The 24,355-nt window shown below is 54.7% G+C and overlaps 1 protein-coding gene across 1 annotated transcript in view; it reads left to right on the forward strand.

The window, feature by feature from the left end:
• Nucleotides 1-15,086, forward strand: part of HIC2 (HIC ZBTB transcriptional repressor 2) — a 35,131-nt gene extending 20,045 nt beyond the window's left edge. Inside the window, exons 2-3 of the mRNA XM_046025896.1 lie at nt 6,489-6,587; nt 8,354-15,086. Coding sequence (XP_045881852.1) covers nt 6,562-6,587; nt 8,354-10,178 — 1,851 coding nt within the window. The 5' untranslated portion in view covers nt 6,489-6,561 and the 3' untranslated portion in view covers nt 10,179-15,086. The remainder of the gene's footprint in view (nt 1-6,488; nt 6,588-8,353) is intronic.
• Nucleotides 15,087-24,355: the final 9,269 nt, after the last annotated feature.

Raw genomic sequence — 24,355 nt, forward strand, 5'->3', positions numbered from 1 at the left:
GCAGGGGGAGATGAGAGTGGAGCTGGAGACCAAGACCCTGTTTCTGACGCATGGAGGGGTGTGCTCCTCTAAGTGGCGTCTCTGTCCCTGCCCGGGAATGGGAGGTGTGTGATCCGTTGGGGTAGGGAGGGTCTGACATCAGCTTTGGACCAGGCTTTGAGTCCTCATTCTGGTGCCTGCTTGCTCTTGTGACCTTGTGCAAGCTCCTTAACCCCCCATTGTCTTATCTGTCCCTGGAGGTGGAGATAACACCTCAGTCTTCCCCAGGGGGTGGACTGAGGCAGGGTGTGGTGCTGCTTGGGTGGGTGGGTAAAGGGGAGAGAGGCTCCCAGGGAAGGGGATGGAAAGAAAGACTTGGTGGAGGAATACAGAGAAGAGAGATGTAGAGGGAGTGCCTGGGTGGCTCATTTGGTTGAACAGCCAATTCTTGACTTCAGTTCAGGTCGTGCTCTCAGGGTCGTGAGATGGAGCCCCATGCCCTGCTCTGTGCTCAACAGGGAGTGTGCTTGAGATTCTCTCTCTCCCCCTTCTCCCCACTTCCTCTCTCTCTCTCTTAAAAAAAAAAAAAGAGAAGAGGGATGTACTAGGACTCCAGGCCATTGGGCCAGGAGAATGCAGTCCTGGGTTTCTGGCCACACAGGGCTGGTTGGTAGCTTGGAGGCTGGGCCTTGGGCTCTGGGCCTCAGGCTCTTCTGGGTCCTGCTTATACCTTCTAGGTTGTCTCCGCCATCCCCTCAAGCTGTTCTTTTGCAGCTTGGGTGGGGCCAGGCCCTCAGGGTATGTTAGGGCCATACCTGGAGTACCAGGTGACCACTCAGGCCAGCTGTGACTAAGGGCCCATGCTGACCTCAGGTTCAGGCTTGGGGGCACAGTAGCCAGCATGTTAAGGACCCTCTCTGACACAGAAGAGCTGAACCCCTGTGGATGTGGAAGCTGCCTTGTGGTTGGCTGTACCTTGCCCAGCACTGCCCCTCTGCTTGGCATGCTTTGTGTCTCCCTCCTGGGAGTGGAGCTCTGGCTGGGTGATGGTGGCCCAAGATTCCTATGTCACCATTACTTCTGGCAGGCATTCCTTCCGAGGAGGTCCTAAGGAGATAAGGTCCTGTTGGGTGCTTTGGAGTGGGCCCCCCACATAGCTCCAAGACTCCTGTGGGAAGTCCTGCTCAAGACAGTGAGGGAGGGCCACGAGAGAGAGAGGTGGGATAGCAAAAGTTTCTAGGCGATCTGGGTAAAGAAGCTGGCTCAGGGAGGGGAGGTAGATGGGCCCCCTTTCCCTGTCCTTCACCTTTCTCTCTAGGGCCCACCCTTCTGGTTGGGAGGGAGGTGGAGAAGTTTTGTGATATTGGGAGGCCTTTCAGTCAGGGTGCCCACAGTTGCCTCTGGAGTGGGGAGGGGTGCTTGTTCCTGCTTGTAGAAGGCTAGACATGGGGTAGAAAGAACAGCATTTTTTCTGGAGCATATTGCTCAGGAGGGTCAGGAGCGCACCCTGTGCCACCACACCTTCCTTGGGTTTGGCTCCTGGGTGTGGGGTGGGATTGGGGGGAGGGGGGTGGAACGCGCTACTCTGTCTCCAGGAGGGATGCGGGCCCCATAGAGGTGAGGCTGTCAGTCTGGTCACCAGAGGGCACCACTGGAGTTTGAATGACCAGAACAGTTACCTTTTTTTTTTTTTCCCCTTGATTTTTAAGTAATCTCTACACCCAACCTGGGGCTTGAATTCACAACCCTGAGATCAGGAGTCCCCTGCTCTTCCGACTGAGACAGCCAGGCGCCCTGGAATAGAGCAGTTTTGAATGCCCAGGCCTCTTGGACCCCAGGCTCTGGATACAGTGGGTGTCCACACTGAGTCGGGGCGGTTTCCATCAGATAGGTGGTTGGAATTGTTCTCCTGGGCTCTCTGCTTAAGCAAAGATCACATTAATTTTATGTAACTCTATTTTTTTTTTTTTTTAAGATTTTATTTATTTGTTTTGGTGGCGGGGAGAGCACATACAAGCGGGCTGAGGGAGAGGAGAGTGAAAAAATCTCAAGCAGACTTCATGCCAAGCATGGCATGGAGCCTGACTAGCTTGATCTTATGACCCTGAGATCATGACCTGAGTGGAATTCAAGAGTCAGATGCCCAACTGACTGAGCCACCAGCCCCAAAGATCACTTTGGTTTTAAAACCTCCTCTCATGGCGTTTAAAAGGCTGGGCCAGAGCATGCTTTGCTTTTTGTGGGGTGCTAGGGAAAGGGGCCTGGAGGTTGGCCCATTCTAGCCTTTTCATGAGCCCTTGAAGCTGTGTAGACTGCCTGGGATCATGGGCAAGTGGGGCTCCTTATAGGGTACTATAGGAGGCCATGGGACTGGGCCTCTGCCATCCTCATTGGCTTTTTTGGCTGGGGTGTTTTGGGGGGACAGGGTGGAGTCATCTTAGGAGTATCCTTGGCCTTGGGCTTTGACTACCTATTGAAGACCCACAAGGGCTGCCAAGCCACCGTGGAACCAGGAGGGACACAGATTTGTTCCTGTTGTGACCACTCTGCCCTTGAGAGTTTCTTCCTGTGTGCCCAGGCTGCATTAGTGTTAGCTGGTCGGGAGTTGCTGAGAAGGGCATGTCTTATGGAAACCACTGTTCTTTATCTCTTTTTTGGAATTTTTTTCAATATGAGGTAAAATTTATATGCAACTTGGTACCCAAATTTCAGGTAACCACTTGAATTTTGACCAGTGAGACATCCACGGTAACCCAGACTCCTACCAAGATAATAGAGCCATGTGCAGCCCAGAAATTTCCTCATGCTCTTTCCCAAACAGTGTTCACCTCACCCTCTACAGGGTCTCCTAATTTTGTTTCTACCACAGACTAATTATGCCTTTTCTAGAGCTTCTGTGCATCTGTACTCTTGTGTGTAAGGTTTTCTTAATGTCACTTTTTTTAAGATTTGATTTATTTATTTGACAGAGAGAGATCATAAGTAGATTGAAGAGGCAGGTAGAGAGAGGGAGAGAGGAGGAAGCAGGTTCCCTGCCGAGCAGAGAGCCCAATGCGGGGCTCGATCCCAGGACCCTGAGATCATGACCTGAGCCAAAGGCAGCGGCTTAACCCACTGAGCCACCCAGGCGCCCCACAATTTTTTTTTTTTAAGATTTTTATTTTTATTTTTTTTTATTTGACAGAGAGAGATCACAAGTAGACAGAGAGACAGGCAGGGAGATAAGGAAGCAAGCTCCCCGCTGAGCAGAGAGCCCGATGCGGGGCTCGATCCCAGGATCCTGGGACCATGACCCCAGCCGAAGGCAGAGGCCTCAACCCACTGAGCTACCCAGGCGCCCCTTAATGTCACAATTTTGAGATTTAGCCACATTTGTGCATCAGTTCTACTTTTTTCCCCCAGGATTTTAAAAGTAATACAAGATTATTTTTAATTCTGAATATTACAGAAATGAATATACAGAACTTACAGTTTTCCTGTACTTCTATGCCACACCCTCAATGATAATCTCATTTATCTTATTTTTTGTGTGTGTATTTTTCTTTCTTTCTTTTTTTTTTTAAGATTTTATTTATTTGACAGAGATCACAAGTAGGCAGAGAGGCAGGCAGAGAGAGGAAGGAAAGCAGGCTCCCCACTGAGCGGAGAGCCTGATGCTGGGCTCGATCCCAGGACCCTGGGATCATGACCTGAGCTGAAGGCAGAGGCTTTAACCCACTGAGCCACCCAGGCACCCCAATAATCTCATTTATTGATTGAACGTTTATGCTGCCAAGATACTTCTTTCTGTAGGATGGCATTGCCTGGTCGGGCCTTTCATGCCTATAGTTGAGGAGGTAGATAGGTGCAGGGAGCTCAGTCAGCTCTTGTGGCTCAGCTCTGTGGGCCTGGCCTTCCCTCGGTGGGTGTGTGTATTAAAAGTCTTCGGTGTCTGGGTCCTGGACCTGCCCTCACCCTCAGTGTGTGTGTGTTGGAAGGGATGCACCTTTGGCTTTTTTGTGGCAGGGACTTGGAGAGGGAGAGAAGGACACGAGAATTCAGCAGAGACCTGCGTAGTTCTGTGTGTAATAGCCCAGCTGGTTAGGTAGACCATTTGTAAACAAGGACCTGGGAAAGGAATCCAGGTGTTAAAGCCAGGTCTGTCTGTTCATTCTCCCTAGCTTCTGTGTTCACAAGAAGCTGGAGCTGGCCTTCCCCAGGGACTGTGTTCCTGCTGCCCTTCCCTGGGGTCGGCCTAGCCAGGGTCTCACCACCCGCCCCCCAAATGGGCTAGGTCTTTGCCTCAGAAGAGGACCTGATGATCCCGCTGTCCTAGATCCTGGGCTCCTTGGAGCCAGCACTCCAGCGCGCAGCAGTTCTGAGCTGGGTGTGGATCCTCGGGGCTGATAGGCACGCTGCCTGGGCCTGCTGCCAGGGGGCTGCTGGGTGCCAGGAGCTGGTGCCAGGCGGTGTCCTCATCCCAGCCTGTGGGCTCCTGCCAGGGCTGGGCACCAAGCCCCTGTACCCAGTGGGGCACTGCACTGCCAGCTTATGGGGTCAGCCCCCACAGTCCAATTTCTAGTTACCGGACACCCTGCCTCCCTCCCTGGGGCTATGGCCTCTCAGGCATTGGCTCCTCTTGCTCCTATACCTGGTGTTGAGCTATAGGGCAGAGGATTCCCTGCTGTTATTTTTCTGCTGGGAAGAAAAGAGCAATGTTTTGTAGGGGTCCTGGCCTCGCAGCAGTGGGGCGCCCCCTCCCCTGTGGTGAGGTTAACATTTTGTGACTTACAGAATGTGGCAGGGGTGGCCCACGTGTGGCCCAGCCTGGGGTGGGAGGCAGGTAGGGTGGCATCCTGCTGGCTGTGAACTCCAGCAGGCAGCCCTGCTGTGGCCCCACTCATGGAGGGCACCTCGAAGGTCCCTCTGCCCTGTCCTGTGGAGTCTCTGTGGGGAAACTGGGCCCCAGGCTGTCTGATCCAGCCTGGGAGACCTTGGTCAGTCACCCTGCTTTCCCGTGGCTGGTGAAGTGGGTGGCAAGGCTGAAGCAGTGGGAACCTGTGGAAGCCCCCAAGTCCTATTCTGCTCTGGCTTTGCGTGGTGGTCGGTGGTTGTGGGCCTGATCTCTGATGAAGGCAGGTAATCCCTAGCTGCAGGGTGTGGTACAGGCTAAACCGGGGGCCACTGTGTGGATGTTGTGCCTTGGCAGGGATTGGGTTGCCCTGAGATCTGGTGGAGAGTGGGCAGGGGGGCACAGGGCCGTGTGGCGGGCATCTGGTTGGCTCGAATGCATCACTTTGGCTCCCTGTTAATTTTTCAGGGTTGCTCTCACCAATACTAAGGTGGTCTCTGCCCCCTACCCCTTCCTAGCCTGAGTTCTACTCTGTCCTGCTGGCTACCTCACCGCCTCTGCTGTCACCTGGCAGGAAAGCGCAAACTCTCTACATAGGCGAGGGATCCGGGCCTTCATTAAATGCAGACACAGATGCTCTCAGGCCTCTGGACCAACAGGGCTGGTTCTGCCATCTGGGTCATGAGGGGGATCCTGGACCAACCATTCCCCCCCTCCCCACTTCCCCATACCCTCGGGCCGCCCCAGGAGAAGAGAGCTGTGCTAGGGGCCAGAGAGACAGCTGGCAGGCTGGAGCTGAGGCCTCCCAGCCACCCCGCACCCCGGGTCTGGTCACATTCCTGAGGGACCTGCTGAGCCTCCCTGGCCCTGGGGGTGGGGGAAGGGCAGGCCGGGATGGGCTCCAGGCTGCTGCAGGCCTCCGCCCCGACCCTTGGCTCCATTCCAAGGGAGCCCAGGCTAGCTGAGTGGGGTGCAAAAAGCCAGAACCTCAGGATCCCCCTCTCTGGGGACCTGTGTCTCTGGGGTGGGTGGGGGGCAGAAGGAGGCCCATCGCATCTGGTGGCAGCTGCCAGCAGCCTTGGCGGGCTAGTATTGAAAGGCCTGGCCTGCAGAAACTCCTGTGAGGGGAGGCCATGTGGTCAGATTGGGCCAGGCAGGAGGGGGCTGGGCCCTCTGGGCAGGGAGGGGGTGGCGAGAGTGGATCAGGAAGGGAAGGAGGTAGGAGAGCCAGAAGCGGTTGAGACTGGTTCTTATAAATAGCCTATTGCACTAGTGCCTCCAATTTTGACCTTTTGTTATGTAAATGTGGCCAGCCTGAGAAGAGCCTTGCCCAGGCCTCCTGCCACCATGCCTGCCTGCCAGGAATTACGTGCCTGCCACCAGCTCCCCTACAGGCCTAGGTAGCCCTTAGAGTGCCCTAAGTCTTCTGGATGGGAGGATAGTGTCAGCCCTGCTGAGCTCTCCAGACCTGTGACCTTCCCTGCTACTGGGCCTGACTGTTGCTGGGCACTGTGGCTGCTGTCCCCTGCCTGGCTGCGCCTGGTGTCCCAGCCACAGAGACCCCAGATCTTCCTGGGAGTGAGGGCTCTAGGACCACCAGGTGCCTTCCTTTCACTGTCCCTCCTACCCTCCCTCGTCTGTCTGTCTGGGTGACTCTGTCCCATCTTCTCTTCCCCAGGTGACCAGGCATTGATGCACCCCCAGGGAGGCCACGCGCTCAAGGAGGCCACCCCCGCTGGTCTGCTGCTCACATGGTTTCTGGGCCCCTGGCACTCCGGTAGGCTGGGTAGGGGGAACTGGCAGGATGGAGGGAGGGGGAGAGCTTGGGGGAGGGCTAACTGGGCTGCCCTCATAGCCCTGCAGTTCTCAGCCTGGTCCTTTGTGTGCACACAGTGTTGGGTAGCATGGAGGGGAGGCTGGGGCCCACAGTCCTCAGCCTGCAGAGGAGGGGCTGCTGTGGCTCACAGGCTCTTAGAGGATGGGACCTCCTGCCCTTGGCCTGTCCTCTTGCCAGCCTGGCAGCAACAGGTATCCTGAGTGCTGGTGGGGCTGACACTGCATTTCCCTGAGGCTGGGTGTCGCATCCAGTGTGGAAACTGTGCATCGGACTCTGTCCCTGCCTGGCTGGCTGAGAGGCAGGGAGCAGCAGAGGGTAGGTTCCCTCAGGACCTAGGCTCTATCTAGCCTCTGAGCCCACTATCTAGCATCAGGCCCTGAGTGCTAGCTTGCAGCTATCTACCCATGTGTATTTACAGTGAGTTCTGAGGGTGCCTTTGGGCTGTAGGGTTTTCCTCTGTCTTTGCAAATAAGGGCAGGCATGGGGCAACGGGGCATGGGAAGTGTTTGTGTTACAGGAAGGCAGCAAGGGTGTGATCTCTCTAGACTGCTCCAAGGGAGGCGGGACTGAGCTGGGTACACTGGTAGTGGCAGAGGGTTCCCAGTGGGGCAAGGTTCTGAACAGTCACTTTCAGAGATTGAGCCCTGAGCCAGAGGACAGGAAAGCACCCTTGTCAGCTGCATGGCACAGAGTTGCCTTTTGGAGGGTGCATGTGCCCTGAGGGGCTGGAGGGAGTAGGGAGCCACACCTTTGTGCCTCAGGTCCCCCTGCTCATTTGGGTGGGTGCCTGGTCAGAGCACCCAGCATTCAGTGATCCACGTGCATGCTGTTACAAAGCCCACCTGCATGGTGCCGGTGGGGGTCAGAGGCCTCTCTCTGTTTATTAATGACGTCAGTTAGTGTCTGTGCACTAACTAAGGCCAGCTGGCTGCCTCTCTAGGGGCCCGGTGGTGCCAGGGGCTTGGCCAGGCCCGCTTTTCTGCTCAGCATCTAGAGACCCGGGCTGGGGTGCTCAGGGCCCTCCTGGGGGGTGAGGCGCTTGTGGGATGGAAGCAGGCACTGGCAAGGGACTACGTGCAGCTGGACTGCAGTGTCTGCAGGCAGGAATGTGACGTTGGCAAATCGGAAAGCTTGGGAAGCCACTAGGGTTTGAGAGGCACCCAGGGCAGGGTAGAGGTCACAGGTGGAGGCTGCTTATTTGATTTGGCCCAAGTGGTATTTAAGGGAAAAGAACCTTTATTTGGCATTGGGAGGATTAACCTGAAAATCTCAGTTTCTAGCTTGTCCTAAAACTTGGGAAGTTTATGCCCACGTGAGAAGTGAGCCCACCTGGGAACTTCTGCTTACCTCAGTCGTTACTGCTTCGCAGCACCTCATGGTCCGCTGCTTGTCATTTTTGAGTACCCTGTGGGCTGGCGGCCAACTTCCTTAGCAAGGAGACGGTGCCCTGAGCTGTGGAGCCAAAGTTACACCCCATTTTCTCTGCTCAGCATCATGTGACCATTGTCCTCTGCTTTTCAGTATACATGGGACCAGAGCCTGTGACCCTCTTTGGGCAGCATGAGTCCTCATGGGTAGTGCGAGTTCCCTCCCTGAGTCCCATGCCCAGTGAGGCCCCCTGCCAGCACCACCACAGCCCCACCCTTGTCAGCCCTTGCCTGGGGCTCCCGGGTGGCTAATGCCCATGCACCTACTCTTGCCTGCAGGTGGTACGCGTGGGCGGGGCGTGGGGACATGGGGCCCGACATGGAGCTGCCCAGCCACTCCAAGCAGCTCCTGCTGCAGCTGAACCAGCAGAGGACGAAGGGCTTCCTGTGTGATGTCATCATCATGGTGGAGAACTCCATCTTCCGCGCCCACAAGAACGTCCTGGCCGCCAGCAGCATCTATTTCAAGTCCCTGGTCCTGCACGACAACCTCATCAACCTGGACACAGACATGGTCAGCTCCACAGTGTTCCAGCAGATCCTGGACTTCATCTACACGGGCAAGCTGCTGCCCAGTGACCAGCCGGCCGAGCCCAACTTCAGCACTCTCCTCACTGCCGCCAGCTACCTCCAGCTGCCCGAGTTGGCAGCGCTCTGCCGCCGTAAACTCAAGCGAGCCGGCAAGCCCTTCGGCTCTGGACGTGTGGGTGCCTCCGGCATGGGAAGGCCACCCCGCAACCAGCGGCTGTCCACGGCCTCTGTCATCCAGGCACGGTATCCAGCGCTCGTGGATGGACGCAAGGGGGCCCACACCCCCCAGGAGCTCCCCCAGGCCAAAGGCTCTGATGATGAACTCTTCCTTGGAGGCTCCAGCCAGGAGGGTGTCCATGGCCTGGGCCGGGCTGTCTGTCCAGCCAGCGGGGAGGCTGGCCTGGGCAGCGGCAGCACCAATGGGAGCAGTGGGGGCTGTGAGCAGGAGCTGGGCCTGGACCTATCCAAGAAGAGCCCACCCCTGCCCCCTGCCACCCCTGGTCCTCCCCTGACCCCTGACGACCCGGCCCAGCTGAGTGACAGTCAGCATGGCTCACCCCTCTCAGCCTCTGCCCCTCCTGTTGCCAACAGTGCCTCTTACGCTGAAATGGGGGGCACCCCTAATGAGCCCATGGATCTAGAGGGGGCCGAGGACAACCACCTGAGCCTACTGGAGGGGCCCGGTGGGCAGCCCCGGAAGAGCCTGCGGCACTCGGCCCGCAAGAAGGAGTGGAGCAAGAAGGAGCCCAGGGTGGGGTCCCCCTTTGAGCGGAGGGAAGCGGGGCCCAAGGGCCCCTGCCCGGGGGAAGAGGGCGAGGGGCTAGGGGACAGGGTTCCCAATGGCATCCTGGCCAGCAGCGTTGGAGGGGGTGGCCCCAGTGGGCCCTACACGGAGCCCCCGTACCCCTGCAAGGAGGAGGAGGAGAACGGCAAGGACGGGAGTGAGGACAGCGGGCAGAGCGGGAGTGAGGGGGGCAGTGGCCATGCTGGCACGCACTACATGTACCGGCAGGAGGGCTACGAGACCGTGTCCTATGGGGACAACCTATATGTGTGCATCCCCTGCGCCAAAGGCTTCCCCAGCTCCGAGCAGCTCAATGCCCATGTGGAGACACACACGGAGGAGGAGCTGTTCATCAAGGAGGAAGGTGCCTACGAGACGGGCAGTGGAGGTGCTGAGGAGGAGGCCGAGGACCTGTCGGCGCCCAGCGCGGCCTATGCGGCTGAGCCCCGGCCCTTTAAGTGCTCGGTGTGTGAGAAGACCTACAAGGACCCGGCCACGCTGCGGCAACACGAGAAGACGCACTGGCTGACGCGGCCCTTCCCCTGCAACATCTGCGGCAAGATGTTCACGCAGCGCGGCACCATGACGCGCCACATGCGCAGCCACCTGGGCCTCAAGCCGTTCGCCTGTGATGAGTGCGGCATGCGCTTCACGCGCCAGTACCGCCTCACCGAGCACATGCGCGTGCACTCGGGTGAGAAGCCCTATGAGTGCCAGCTCTGCGGGGGCAAATTCACCCAGCAGCGCAACCTCATCAGCCACCTGCGCATGCACACCTCCCCCTCCTAGAAGCCAAAGACCCTTCTCCCCGGCCTGAGGCTGCCCTTCGCAGACCCGCCCTCAGGAGCCCACCGAAGGAAGGAAGACGCGTGGAGGCCGGGCAGGAGGGGCCGGGACCCCGAGGTCCCGTGGGGGTGGCTCCTGGTGGCACCCGCAGCCAGCCCCCCCCCCCCACACCCAGAGCTTTAATGGACAGTCTGTACAAGGGCAGCGAGAGGAGGGAAGTCAATGGGCCCGAGTTCTGAGTGCGCATTGCTGGCATGCAGTCTACCTCCCTATTCTGCCCCAGCTCCCCGGGAGGGCCACTGCAGAGTCTGTGGGAGTGGGTCATGGAGGTCTCGCTGGGACCTGGCCCCCTTCCCGCAGGCCGGGTCCGAGCAGGGGGCCGTGGGGCCTCCCTCCGCTGGAGAGGAGCAGGGCTGCCCCGTGGCCAGGGGCGCTGTCTGTGTGCGTGCACGAATGCTTGTCTGTGTGAGGGCCACCCTGGCTCTCTGGGGAGTGGTGCTGGAGGGAAGGGGACAGAGCCCTCCTTCCTCAAGCCAGGGGTCACTGCTCACTGGCACTGGGACAGTCAGGGGGCCCCCACCGCCTACCTCTCCACAGCTAAAGAGCCCTCTGGGCCTATGTTGCTGTTATTCCTACTGATCTGTTCCTTTTTTCTTTTTGAATTCTGTTTTTTAAACCAAAACCAACAAGAGTTTATTTTCCTCCCGGCCCCTCGGGGCTGAGCCTGGGTCTGCAGACTGAATGTACAGGGGCAACTGCCCCTCCCGCCCCCGCCCTGCTGCGGGCTGCCCACCCCTCCAGGCCCCAGAAGCCCTTCTTGGCCAAAGGCTTCCCTGGGCCCCGAGCCCTGCCTCGGCTGCCTCAGGAGAGAGAGTGATTTTCCTATAGTTTCTGAGGAATATTCTTTGTTTAGAGGTACTTCTTTTTTATTAAGAGAAAAACCAGTGTAACGTTTATGTGAATGTTGGAACTGGAAGGTCTGGGATTTGTGGGGGGAGGGGGGAGGCTGGATTCGATGCCAGAGCCGTCGGTACTCTTCTTTTTCATTTTGTGTGTGTGTGTGTGTACGTACGTGTGTATGTATGTATGTATGTAGTGTGTGTGGCGCGTGTGGACAGATATTGAGCTTTCCTTCCTTCCTTACTGATAAAGGTGGAGAGACTTCTGACCTTTTGCTACCTCTTGAATCCACAAGAACAGTATGTTGGTGGCTGGCAGCTGAGGCCATGACACTTTTTTTCCTCCTGTTAGTGCGCACAGGAAGACATGCATTTGAGTGAGCCGGGCTCACCCTCCTGGGCCCCCCTCATCCCCACTCCCACCCCCAGCGCTCTCAGAGAAGGGCTCTGCTCCCCGGAGCATACCGCTCACCGTGTCTACCCTGCGGGTGTTCTGAGTGTGTTGCTGAGCATCGGAGCCTGTGTGTGCCCCTGATCTGGGCCTGGGGGGCAGGGGGGGGTGCTCCAGCCCCGTGGGAGAGCGGGCTGTGGAGCCTCAGCACTGGAGCCAGCTACTTGGAGCTCCCTTGCTGAGGCCAGGATGAAGTGGAAGTGAGCCCCCCCCATCCTGTCCCTTGGGACCGCGAGAGCTGGAGCTTGGGAGAGCAGCAGGCCAGTGCAGAGACATGGAGGGACACTGACCAAAATGATGTAAACATCCCTCCCCTCTCCCACCCCACCCTGGGGGACAGGGAGGAGGCCTACCCTGATTTGGCACCTTTTTGGGGCGGTCCTGGCTGCTCTGGCAAGAGGCTGGCTGCCATTAGTTGGCTAAGCCCTGTCTGGAGCCCCCACCCCTCGCCCCTCAACGTGGGGTTTCTCTCTCAGCCTCAGGACCCTTCTGTGGGCCAGGGTCAGGCTCACGAGCCAGACCAAGGTCGCTGTGGTTGGCCCCACTATCCTTGGCTGACTGGAGCCACACGGCTGGGCCAGCAGCTGTATCTTCATTTTGCTTCATGCTTTTATTTTCTTTTTTCTTTCTTTCTTTCTTTTTTTTTTTTTTTTCCCCTTTCTACTCTTAAGTTCAGACCAAAAAATTCCAGAGTCATCCTTCATCTTCACCCCTCCAGAGACCCTCCAGCTGAAAACAGCCTGAGTTTAGGGACCCAAATGGTGCAGGGTGTGTTTTGCAAGTGAGGGCTCCTGGCTGAGCCCATCTCAAGGCACCCCGAGCCCCAAGTTGGGTCTTACTCCCTCTGGGTGGGAAGGGAGCACTGGACCCAGGGTCTCGTGTTCCCAGAAGTCAGGTGATGGGGGGGCAGGGTTCTTCCCAGGTCTCTGCCCTCCCGGCCCCACCCCACTCCGTCAGCACTTAAGCCACACGACACAAAGTCTGTACAGCACGAGAGTTGTACGCATGCCTGTGTGTGGCCTCTCGGGCGCTGGGCAGCTGCATCCGTGAGGTGACTCGTGAGAGCAGGTGATTCATTTGCAGAGCTTCAGGGACTGGGCGCAAAAGCCCCTCACTCAACGACGTTCGTGCGACATAGTATTGTACCCACCTGAGTATTGTATCGAGCCTTTTCTGTATTTTAACAAGAAAGCAAAACACTAGTTTCCTATTTAAGATTTTAAGGGTTTGTGGGGAGGGGTGGGACTAATTAACACAACACTTGGTTTTGTTTTCTTTTTCCTTTGATTTCATGTGGAGTGTGTGCTTGCGAGTGTGTGCGTGGACATGTGTTAAGAGCCTCACAAGGAAATTAGGCCGTTGGAGGCCAAGGGCGGCTTACAGTTCTCTGCTTTAGTCACTTAATTCCTGAATGTTTCGGAGAAACAGGAAACAGAGAAAATAGCAGATGTCATGTAGGAAAGAGGATAAACAAAACAAAACAAAAAAAAAAAAAGAAAAAAAAAAGAAAAAAAAGCTCATACCCAAATTCACAAAACCTATTTTTTAAACCAAAGCACATTTTGAATGAGTATGGAACCTCAATGGGCTCAGAAAAAAAGATACTAATATATTTATCTCATTGTTTACATAAACTTTTACAGTTTCAGACCTCAGCAGCTGTAAGGCCAGTACCAGTGAATCCCCACCTTCCGCTGGAGGCCCTTCTGAGTCGGCTCATGGGCAGAGGGGCTGCTGTGGGGCTGGCACCGGCATGGAGCCCCCCGCCGGATTTACCTGAGCCCTCCTCCCCAGCCCCGGGCCTCTCAAAGCCCAGCTGGCACCAAAGAGCTTGGGCCGGTGCTGACCGGCCTCCAGGCCTCCTGGCCGGACCGTGAAGGTCCTGGCCAGCTGGCATAGCAGGGGGTGGCCATCGGCTCTGGCCCCAGGACCTGAGTCAGGGCTAGGGCCCTGGGTGGAGGGTCATCCCCCACCTCCCCTGCTCTGCCTGCAACCCCCGGGGTGGGTTGATGTGAGGGTCCCTATCAAGCCAAAAAGCCCCGGGACCTTTGCACAGCTCTGTTGACTCCAGTGGGTCCCCACCCCCAGGGGACACCCCACCCCCACCCCAGCAGTGCGGGGGGGTGGGGCCGGGCTTATTGGGCTGGTCCTTACCAACACAGACGGTGCAAACACTCTGAACAGTGTTGTTTTTGTATCAATATGTTTGTGCAGTGATGAATGTATTTATTTCTCAGACTTGGGGTGAGTGAGCGGCTGGCTCCGCCACCGCTCGCTCCCACCAGACCGAGCCACTGCAAGGGCTCCTCCAGGATTGCAAAAAAGGTAAAAAAGAAAAGACGAACCTTTAAGCAAATAATCTCAGAGACTCGCAGCATAGCCATACACCTCAGCCTGTGAAATGAACAATCTGGACGCAGACGGCTTTGGAACCTCATGCAGCCATGTGTGTATTTCACGTTCGTCACCACTCGGGGGCGCTGGGCTGTCCCCTGTGCCCCCATCCCCACCCTGTCAGTATTCACTGGACTGGCCCGCGTGCAGGAGTGCGATCTGGGCTGGGCAGGCTGGGCAGGCTGGGCAGGCTGGGCAGGCAGACCCTACTGCCCTCCCCACAGCTGTCCTTGAGTGGGGGTGGCCTGGGCAGCCAGGAGGGCAGGGCTCAGGGAAGAGGTGGCTGCATCCGTCCGACCCTAGGAAGGGGGGCAGAAGCAGAGGCACTAGGCCCCCAAAGAACAGACAAGGGATCTCAGCCCTGCTGTGCCCCTCAAAGGGACCAAGGCCCTTGCTCTTCCCCAGAGTCACACTGGGACAGATGTTACTGAACCTGTGAATCCAATGCCAGGAGTGATGGGGTGGAGAGGGACCTAACCAGAGCCTCAGTGTGACATTCCAGGTCAGGGGGTGGATGTGCGCTGTGGGAATTGAGGCTGCCCAGGACCCCCTTCCTAGGACCCCTCCCCTCCCCAGCTTCAGTCACCACTTTAATTTTTCTACCGAGAACCCCTCCCCCTACCTCACCTTGCTATTTATTGCTGTAATTTATTGACCTCAAAAATGCTGCATAACAGACCTCACTTGGGGCAGGGAGGATCCCCAGGGCTCCCCCCCTCCACTTGGCGGGGCCCTGTGGGGCCAGGTGCTGAGGGGAACCTCTCTGTATCCCACCCATCACTTTTCCCCCTCCCCCCTTGGGGGGACCCCAGGTTGGGCACCCGCCCATTTGCAAATACCTCGAGGGGGAGGGGGAGGGATGGGATTATAGCTGTTTTGTTTAATCAAAACTGGAAGAGGGATCACGTCCTACTCTCTTCCCTTCCCAGAAGGGGGAGGGACACCGTGATCGCACTCCTGTACTGGCCACCGCCGCTGTCACTCATCACATCGAGCTCACTTCCTTTGAGAGTTTGGATAAATTCAGGTCAGAGCTGCAGGTGTGCAGCCCTCAAGTGTCATAGAAAAGCAATTCACCGACGACTGATCTCTCCATTCAGAAGCGTGCAGTCTTAATGTACAGTGATGAGAAACTGTTATTTTATGATCTTTTCATTAAAAGCTTGATTGAAAACTACTTTCTGTGGGGCTTCTGTGTTCTCTGGTGGTTCTCTCTTGCTGAATAACACTGATTTCCTGTGTCCAGCACTTCAAAGGCCTAGAAGGGTGGGGAGCTGGGATGGGCATCACTACCATCCTAAGAGTGGGTTTCGGATGGGTCTGGGACCACACTTGGCCACGTGTGCATCCGGGTCTTGGGCACTGGTCCAGGGACCCAGTATTCTGGAGTCACCATCCTCTTGGGTGGTGTTGGCCTGGGTTAGCTAAAAGGGTTTAGGGAGCAGTGGATATGTCACAAGGACAGGGACCTGGTCGGCTGGATGTGGGAGGTCTGGCCCATGTCCGGGACCACCTGTTGGAGTAGCAGAGTCAGGCTGGGGCAGGGCAATGGCTCTCTCCTGCCCACTGCTCCTGTTCCCTGCTTGAGGTCAAGCGGGGGAGGAAGGAAAGGATAATCAGTCTCCAGGGGCAGGGACAGTGGTTCCAGTTTCCTCTGGGACTGTCCACCCACCCACTGGAGTGGGAATTCCAGGATGAATGAAGATCCTGGAGGAGGAGCAAGGATGGGGCCAGGAGGGTGGTCAGCCAGCTTAGACCCCTGACTGTGGGCTTCAGATGTCCAAGTGGCTCCAGGCCAGCAGCAGATGAGCCCAGAACCCCAGAAGGATAGAGCATCGCTGCTCTAATACATGCTAAGTTTCATCCAGTTACTTTTATGTTTTGAATGTGTGTGTGTGTGTGTGTGTGTGTGTGATATTTTTAGGTAATCTCTACACCCACTGGGAGCTCGAACTTAACCCTGAGATCAAGTCACATGCTCTACCTACTGAGCCAGCCAGTTACCACCTGTTCTACTCTTTATTTTTTTTAAGACTTTATTTTTTATTTGAGAGAGAATGAGAGGGGAGGGGGTCAGAGGGAGAAGCAGACTCCGCACTGAGGAGGGAGCTTGGTGTGGAGCTTGATCCTGGGACTCCCAGAGCATGACCCCAGCTGAAGGCAGTCACTTAACCAACTGAGCCACCCAGGCGCCCTGTTCAACTCTTCTAAAACACTTTTTTGGTTTTATCAAAGCAATAACTGACCCTAGTTTAAATAATCAAGCTTCTTTAAAAGGCTTAAAACAGGGACAGTGGGCCTGTCTCAGTCTGAAGACCATGTGACATATTATCTCGGCATCATGAGTTCAAGCATCATGTTGGGTGTGGCAATTACCAAAGAAAGTCTTAAAACAGTAGTTTTTTGTTCCCTTAACCCCATCACAACACACACAGGTACCCACTTCTAATTTATAGCATTTCTTATGTATTTACCTCCACATTTCTAAATAGTAGTACCCACATTTCTAAATAGTAGTAGTACACATTACTAAATAGTAAAAGTCTTAATTCATCCTTTTAAGAATCTGGACCTATAGGGGCGCCTGGGTGGCTCAGTGGATTAAGCCGCTGCCTTCGGCTCAGGTCATGATCTCAGGGTCCTGGGATCGAGTCCCGCATTGGGCTCTCTGCTCCACAGGGAGCCTGCTTCCTCCTCTCTCTCTGCCTGCCTCTCTGCCTACTTGTGATCTCTCTCTCTGTCAAATAAATAAAATCTTTAAAAAAAAAAAAAGAATCTGGACCTATAGATGAAGATTTTAGTGCATTTATACCCTCTTCCACTTTTCTTAAATTCCCCAAGTTGTTAGTTTAATTTAGGGCTCGGGAGACTTCCATAAAGTAGCCAGATAGTAACTGTTCTAGGCTCTGTGGGCCATAGAGTCTTTGCAGTGACTTCTCAAACCTGTTATCCTGGTGCAAAAGTGCCCACTAACAGTGTAAGCAGGTGGGCATGGCTATGTTCCATTGAACTTCATTTATAAGAACTGATGAAGTGTGCCATTTCCTGATCTATACTTGCCACGATCACCATGTGTCTTTGTTCACTGCTGAACCAAGTGGTGTAGTGTATCTGTACCATTTCTTGTTCTTGTGGAGGTCAATTATGTTTTCAGTTACTCAGACTGGTTTGTGTCTCTCTTCCTCCACACTTAAACTCTGTGAAATCCTTGTCAGTATAGTTCTCCACAGAACCAGATGCTATCTGTTCTGTTATTTTTGCCCCCAAGGGACATCCATCTGGAAACTGCTGCTTTCCTGCATAGATTGAGTGGGGAGTTTTCTTGCCTGTTTGTCCTGCTTTGGAAGCCCAGCTTTCTGGATCCCGTGTGTTTTCTTAGGTTATGTGCTTGTTAGGGAAGTTACGATTTCTCTGGTACCATCCTGAGAAAGGACATATGGAAGGTCGGTTTTTTGTAAAAATGCTTTGGAACTACACAGAATTGATAGTTTGGCTGGGTATAGAATTATAGATTGGGTGTCATTTTCCTCCTGAATTTGGAAAGTGTTGCTTCATTGGCTTCTACCTTCCAATATGATAAGAAGTCTAGTTCCCTTTGTAACCTTCTCTGGAGGCTTTTAATCTTTTTTTTTTTTTTTTTAATTTATTTGACAGAGAGAGATCACAAGTAGAGAGGCAGGCAGAGAGAGAGAGAGAGAGGGAAGCAGGCTCCCTGCTGAGCAGAGAGCCCGATGCGGGACTCGATCCCAGGACCCCGAGATCATGACCTGAGCCGAAGGCAGCGGCTCAAACCACTGAGCCGCTTTCCTCAAGTGTGGGGTGACCTTGCAGGTTCTGATATTCAAGAATGAGACCCTAAAAAGCCTTTTGGAATCAAACCAGTGGTCACCTAAAATGTGTGGTATGGAGGAGATGAGACGCTGCTTTTGCCTGTGCTGGGCTGGCTATGGTGCTTCTGACGGAGAGGGCCTTATGCAAAAGCCCCCTTAGCACCAGGAGCTTGAAGAGCCTTCTAGAGAAGGGTGAAAGGTGAGATGAAATACCTTATTCCTGGCTGACTGTAAGTCAGGGCTAGATTAGGGAGCAGTTTCATGGTTAGAAATGAAAGACAGATTTTGAGTTGTGGGCACTGCTGTTTCCTTCAATAAAATGTTAATTTAAAACATGCCTCTTTCCCAAAGCCCCTTGACAAGGTTGACAGCAGTGAAGGAATTCTGTGTAGTCAAGAGTGAGCCAAAAAAAAAAAAAAAAAAAAAGGAACAGGGAAGAGTAGGAAAAAACTCTTGTCATTAAGCCCAAATTGTGAGTGAGAGTCATAGTCAGCTTTGTGTCCAAACAAGGAGGGAGGGAAAAAGAAGGTGAGGGTGAGGGAACTAGAGGCTATTTCCTCTCTGTTGCATGAGGAAGTATCTAAGTATTTCAAGAACTGTTTCCCATGAGACCTTCTACAAGGGCATTTGCCAAGTTGTATACCAAATGGAGAGGAAACTTCCCAATGGCTCCTTCCTCAAACATGGTAAGAGCCAGGGCATGTCACTGAAGTCTGAGGTACACCACAAAATGTTACCATTGGTAATTCTGAAGTGCCACCCTGCTTCTGTAGGCCACCTGTAGGGGACGTGCACATCCAGAGTCTGAGTGAGAACACGTGTGAAACCAATGCTCGAGTGTCCTGGGTGCCTGGTTCGCTCTGCCCACCCCTCGGCACAGGCCAGCCTTGGCCCTCCTACCACCCTGGGCCTTGAGGAGGAAGAAGGCTGCAGGGAGGCAGTGGGGCGCCCCCTCAACCTGGGACCTGCAGGAACCTCACACTGAGGAAGGCTGTCCCTGAAGAGAGCAGTCCTCTAGCAGCTGGCTAGAGGAGGGTGACCAGTGGAGAGAGCACACGCAGGCTCCCTGGGAGAGCAGGTGGCCATGTGTCCTAGATGGCCTTTGCTTCCAACCAGCTGAGCGCCCGCCTCTATACTCTAGAAACCAGATACAGGAGAGAAAGGGTCTGAGTCCTTGGGAAAGACTGGCAGTGGGACAGGCATTGGCTTGAGTGCAGGAGGCTGGCCCACGCTCAGGGCCTGAGATGCTGGAGTCTTACCCTTCACCACCCAGCCATAAAGAACCCTCTGTCTTGAGTGCTTGGCCTTCTGGGAAGAGAGCCCGCAGTTCCCCTTCCACCTGTGCTGGTCTCTGCCGATGCCCCTGACCAGCGAGTTCAGGAAGTGTCACCGAACAGTTTCAGTGGTAGCCTATTTTGTGGTCAGCCCTTTTCTCTGGCCACAGGTTACAAAGTCGATCGCCACCTGCAGGTGTCCCTGATGTGAGGTCAGAGGCAGCACCAAAGGGGTGTCTAGAATGGTTTCTCTGTGTCAGGTGGACATGTGTCCAGGTCATCTCTGAGGAGCCCAGGACAGCCCTATTGTTGACAGTGCATGAATGTGGCCCCTGACCTCTCAGATCCTTGAGTCCTGCAGAGGAGACAGGCAGGTAGACACTGAGGCTGACTTGGGGCCCCATAGCCAGCCTGGTGCCCAGTGCTCAGCCGCACTAGCTCTTCCACTAACCCTGGGGGTACATGGTGGGACCGCCTGGAGTGTCTGTGGTGAAACACAACCTGGAGCTCACAGGGGAGGAGGGCCCTGTCCACAGGAAGTTTCTGGAGCTCTGGGACAGAGGGCCATCTGGTGGGGACTCATCCCGGGGCTGTGACTGGAGGCAATGGCGGTGGGCCTGGGTGTTCTGTCTCAGGCAGCCAGAACAGTATACACGAAGGCCGGGGAGGAGTCGGTGTCTTGCTGGAACTGAAGCAGCTTCCCTGTTGCCAGCCAGGGCTGTGTGTGGGAAGAGCAGCACCCAGACTCTAGGCAGTTCCCGAAGGGCCTCCAAAGCCCAATCAGAGGGTCGGGCTTGCCCCCCGGGTGAAGGAGCCAGAGGAGGTTGCCACCACTGCCATTGCCTCCCCAAGGGGGCCCTGCCCTCGAGGCCTACCCCCACCCCTGGCACCCTGTCCGCAGGCGGGCCTGGGCCCGCCTCAGGAGATGCAAAGGGGTGTGCGTGTGCGCTCAGGCGGCCATAACGGAGCCCCACACCCTCGGGAGCTTAACAGGAAGTTCTCAGGGTTCTGGAGGCTGAAGCCTGAATCCACATCTCGACAGGTGGTTTCTCCTAAGGCCTCTCTCCTTCTTTCTCTGTGTGTGTCCAGATTTCCTCTTAGAAGGATCCCAGTTGGATTGGCTTGGCGCCACCCTAACAGCCACGTACTAGCCTAACCACCTCGTTCAAGGCCCCGCCTCCAGATGCAACCACATTCTCAGGTGCTGAGTCTGAGGACTTTAGCCTAGGGATTCTGGGAGCACAACTCCGCCCATAACAGGGTGCACAGGGGTGTGCCACGTGCAGCCTTGGGTGGTCACAGGAGTCCCAGGCAGCCCTCCGTCTGTCTGCATTCACACTACAGGCTCTGCAAGTTTAAGGCCGTGGGGTCAGAGGAAGAATGTGGTCTTGGGCCACACCTGCCAGCCATTTGGATTCCAGCCCTTCTGGGTCATGGCTGGATTGTGGCTTCTGTCCTTGGATAAGACTCTGCAGTGGAGAAAGGCTGTCCCTGTGTCCACTCAGCAGCTCTATATGCACCAGGCCCTGTCCTAGCTGAGCTCCTGTTCCGATGGGGGACACGGTAAAAATAGGTAATACCTGCTTGGCAGACACAGGGAAAATGCCAGAGGGAGAGGGTTGCAGTTTGGGGTAGAGTCACCAGGAAAGGTGGTTTTGTTTTGTTTTTTCTTTTCAGTACATTTTAGAGGGGAGTCAAGATGGTGGGGAAGTGGGAGGAGGCGCCAGTTTAGTACATTTAAAAAGAAATTTTTTAATGTTATTTATTTGAGAGAGAGTGAGAGTGAGATCACAGAGGGAGTGGGAGAAGCAGCCCCACCACTGAGCAGGGATCCCGGTATGGGGCTCAAATCCCAGGACCCTGAGATCATGACCTGAGCCAAAGGCAGATGCCCCACTTAACTGAGCCACCCAGGTGCCCCAGGAATGCATTCTTAAGAAGCTGGAATTGGAGGGAGGGGGTGCGTGGGTGGTTTAGTTGGCTGAGTGGCTAACTTTTGATTTCGACTTAGATCCTGGTCTTGGGGTCCTGGGATGGAGCCTTGGCAGGGAGTCTGAGGATTCTCTCTCCCTCTGCCCCTACCTCCCCCAGCCCCAGCTCTCTCTCTCAAATATATAAATAAATAAATCTTCAAAAAAAATCTTTACAAAAATAAAGAATCTGGAATTGGGCTGAAGGATATGAGGGAGGGGATGGGCAGGGGGAAGAGCAGGTGCAAAGGCCCTGTGGCAGGCAGGTGAGTCTAAGGAGCAGTAGGAGACAGATTCCTGGGCTCAAGGCCAGTTGCCTGGAGGACAGTCTAGGCTGTGGACTGTGGGAAGCTGCCAAAGGGCTGAGTGTGTGTCTGTCTATGTTGGGTTGAAGGGGGAGTTGTCCCTCTGGTTTCTGTGGGGCGATGAGGTGGGAGCAGGCTGACTTCTTAGGAAGTCTGGGAACGATCCAGTCTGGAACAATGGCATTGAACATGGTTAGAGGTCAGAATTTGAAAATTTTTTAAAAGATTTTTAAATTTATTTGACAGACAGAGATCACAAGTAGGCAGAGAGGCAGGCAGAGAGAGAGAGAGGAAGGGAAGCAGACTCCCTGCAGAGCAGAGTGCCCAATGCGGGGCTTGATCCCAGGACCCTGGAATCACGACCTGAGCCGAAGGCAGAGGCTTTAACCCACTGAGCCACCCAGGCGTCCCTGAAAATTTGTTTTTTTATTTAAACTTATTTAACAAGTGCTTCTGTGTCACTTACCGGGTACCAACATGTTCTAAGTGCTGTGCAAACATCAGCTTCTTTATTCCACCTAACAGCACTGATGAGATAGGTGGTCTCTCCATTCACAGTAGAAATGGAGGTACAGATAGGGCAGTAATTTGCCATGGAAGAGCCCCCAGTATTTGGGGACAGACTTAAGGGTGGGAGAGGTCAAGGAAGCAGGGAAAGCATCGAAGTTTCTAGGGCCACAGCTAGAGGAGAGGGGGCAGGACTAATTGGAGAGGCTATGCGGGCAGCCTTGGGGGTGAGCATCCTGGTGATGGCCCATGGGCAGGGGGTCACCACTCAAGGTGGTCACTGAGCATCACCACGGGGAGAGGGCTCAACCCCAGGACCCTGCATGAGATCTCTGAGGAGGAGAGGGAACGGAAGAGGCACAGCTGTAAGGAGAGGGACCAGAGAGGGCAAAAGCCCAGTGCAGGGAAGGGGCTTTAACCAGGGGGCCAAGACCTGCTTCCCTGGAGTGAGCCCTTGGGATCGGGCCACTCCCCTCATCCCAGAGTGAGCCTGGCTTCAGGAGAGTCCTGGAGGCCTTCCCTGGCAAGTGAGCTGCATGGAAGGCAGGTTGGCATGGGTCGGAAGTGGTGGCCAGGTACCCATCTTCGAATAGCGCCCATCTGAGACTCGACTGCCCTGTCAGGAAACCAGCTGGGAGTCTCTGTCACCAGTCCTCAGCCAGCAGAGCACACCCTTGTCTCCAGGCTGTAATTGGCTTTCACCTTTCTTACATGCCGCAATGTTTTTCTTCTGCCAATTACGAGTACTTATTTTTTTGGCACCTGGGTGGCTCAGTGGGTTAAGCTGCTGCCTTCGGCTCAGGTCATGATCTCGGGGTCCTGGGATCTAGTCAGGGAGCCTGCTTCCCTCTCTCTCTCTCTCTCTGCCTGCCTCTCTGTCTACTTGTGATCTCTCTCTGTCAAGTAAATAAATAAAATCTTTAAAAAAACCAAATACTTACTTTTTCATTAGAAAAACAACAAATGTCAAAAAAAAAAAAAAAGGCAACAAAGGTTGACCATGGAAAAACCCCTCAAAACCCAAATATGAAAAAAGAAGCAAATAAGAAAGCTCATTGCTGTGTCTTTAGAGTGGCAGCTAACTGAATGGCTAACCATTAAAACGGGCTCTCACGAGTAAGAGCCATGGGAGGAATTGGTCAAAGAGGGCCACAGAAACCCCTGTGGTCAGTACAGTCTTCACAGGAAAGGGCAGCAGTAGAGCAGTGATTCAAGGGAAGGCTGTTCCATGTGTTGGGAACAGCATAGGAAAAACAGTGAGACATCGAACTAGACGATTTTTTCAAAGGACTATAGTGGGGTTCACATGGGCCGGTGGGCAGGGCCCGCGCCCTGGGGGACTTAATATGCCATAAAGCACTTCCGGCTTTGTACTCTCCAAGGGAATGCTTTTTGTGGTGGTGGCTGCTTAAAACCACCTAACTTTTTTTTAAATAGTTGTTTCCATGGAAACTCTTCATTATTTGATAGACCATAGTTACCTACATCCTTTTTCGATTACTGGGCAAAAATAAAAGTTTTAAATATAAAACAAGGGATTGTGCACAACAGACGTAGATTTTCTTATTTTTCTTTCTCAATTGACATTTACTGAGCTCCTAGCACCGTCTGGAAGCAATGCCTGTTCAGCCCTGGAGAGGAGGGCAGACCAGCCCAGGAAGCTGATAGCCAGTGACATTGCAGCAACACTGCAGCTTCCCCTGGAAGGTGGGGAGGGGGAGGAAGCAAGAGGAACCAACAGTGGAATGGGGGTGCTGGCTTCATGGGGGTTCATGTTAAAATTCTCCCAGCTAGGGGCGCCTGGGTGGCTCAGTGGTTTAAGCTGCTGCCTTCGGCTCAGGTCATGATCTCAGGGTCCTGGGATCGAGTCCCGCATCGGGCTCTCTGCTTGGCAGGGAGCCTGCTTCCTCCTCTCTCTCTCTCTCTGCCTGCCTCTCTCCCTACTTGTGATCTCTATCTGTCAAATAAATAAATAAAATCTTTAAAAAAAAAAAAAATTCTCCCAGCTGTTTCACATTTGGAGATGGGCATAAACTCATAAATGTTGGAGAAAATGGGGCCTACACATACTAGATTATAATCAACTATAAATTATAAAGTACCAACATGTTAAGAAAAATCAAGGGCGGCGCAGGGCGATGTGCAGTGGACACGCCGGCCCCCCTTCGCGTTTTATGCCACCATTCGTGGGGTGGGTGGAGCTTGCCCAGTGTCGCACTGATTGCCCCGCCCCGGAAGCGGACTTTGCAAGGAGGAGGTGGCTCCTGACCCAGTCTGGTGGAGGAGGAAGGCTCACCATCGGGAAGATTTTGAACCCGCGTCTTAAGAAAGGATAGAAATAGGCCAAATGGACCGAGGGGGAAGAAAGGCAGGTGCTTTCCTGCAAGGGCCTGGGAGCGGGAGAGAAGTTCTCAAGAGTTGGGCCCCAGCGGCCTGCGGGGCTTGGGCACATAGTCCTGGGTGTTCCCCCACAGAGACTTTCCTGTCCTGATGCGGGGCGGGGCAGAAGGGGAACCCAGGGAGTGGGCACTTGTCACCTGCCCATCCTGG

The sequence above is a fragment of the Meles meles genome, chromosome 12 (assembly GCF_922984935.1).
Source record: "Meles meles chromosome 12, mMelMel3.1 paternal haplotype, whole genome shotgun sequence".
Lineage (NCBI taxonomy): Eukaryota > Metazoa > Chordata > Mammalia > Carnivora > Mustelidae > Meles > Meles meles.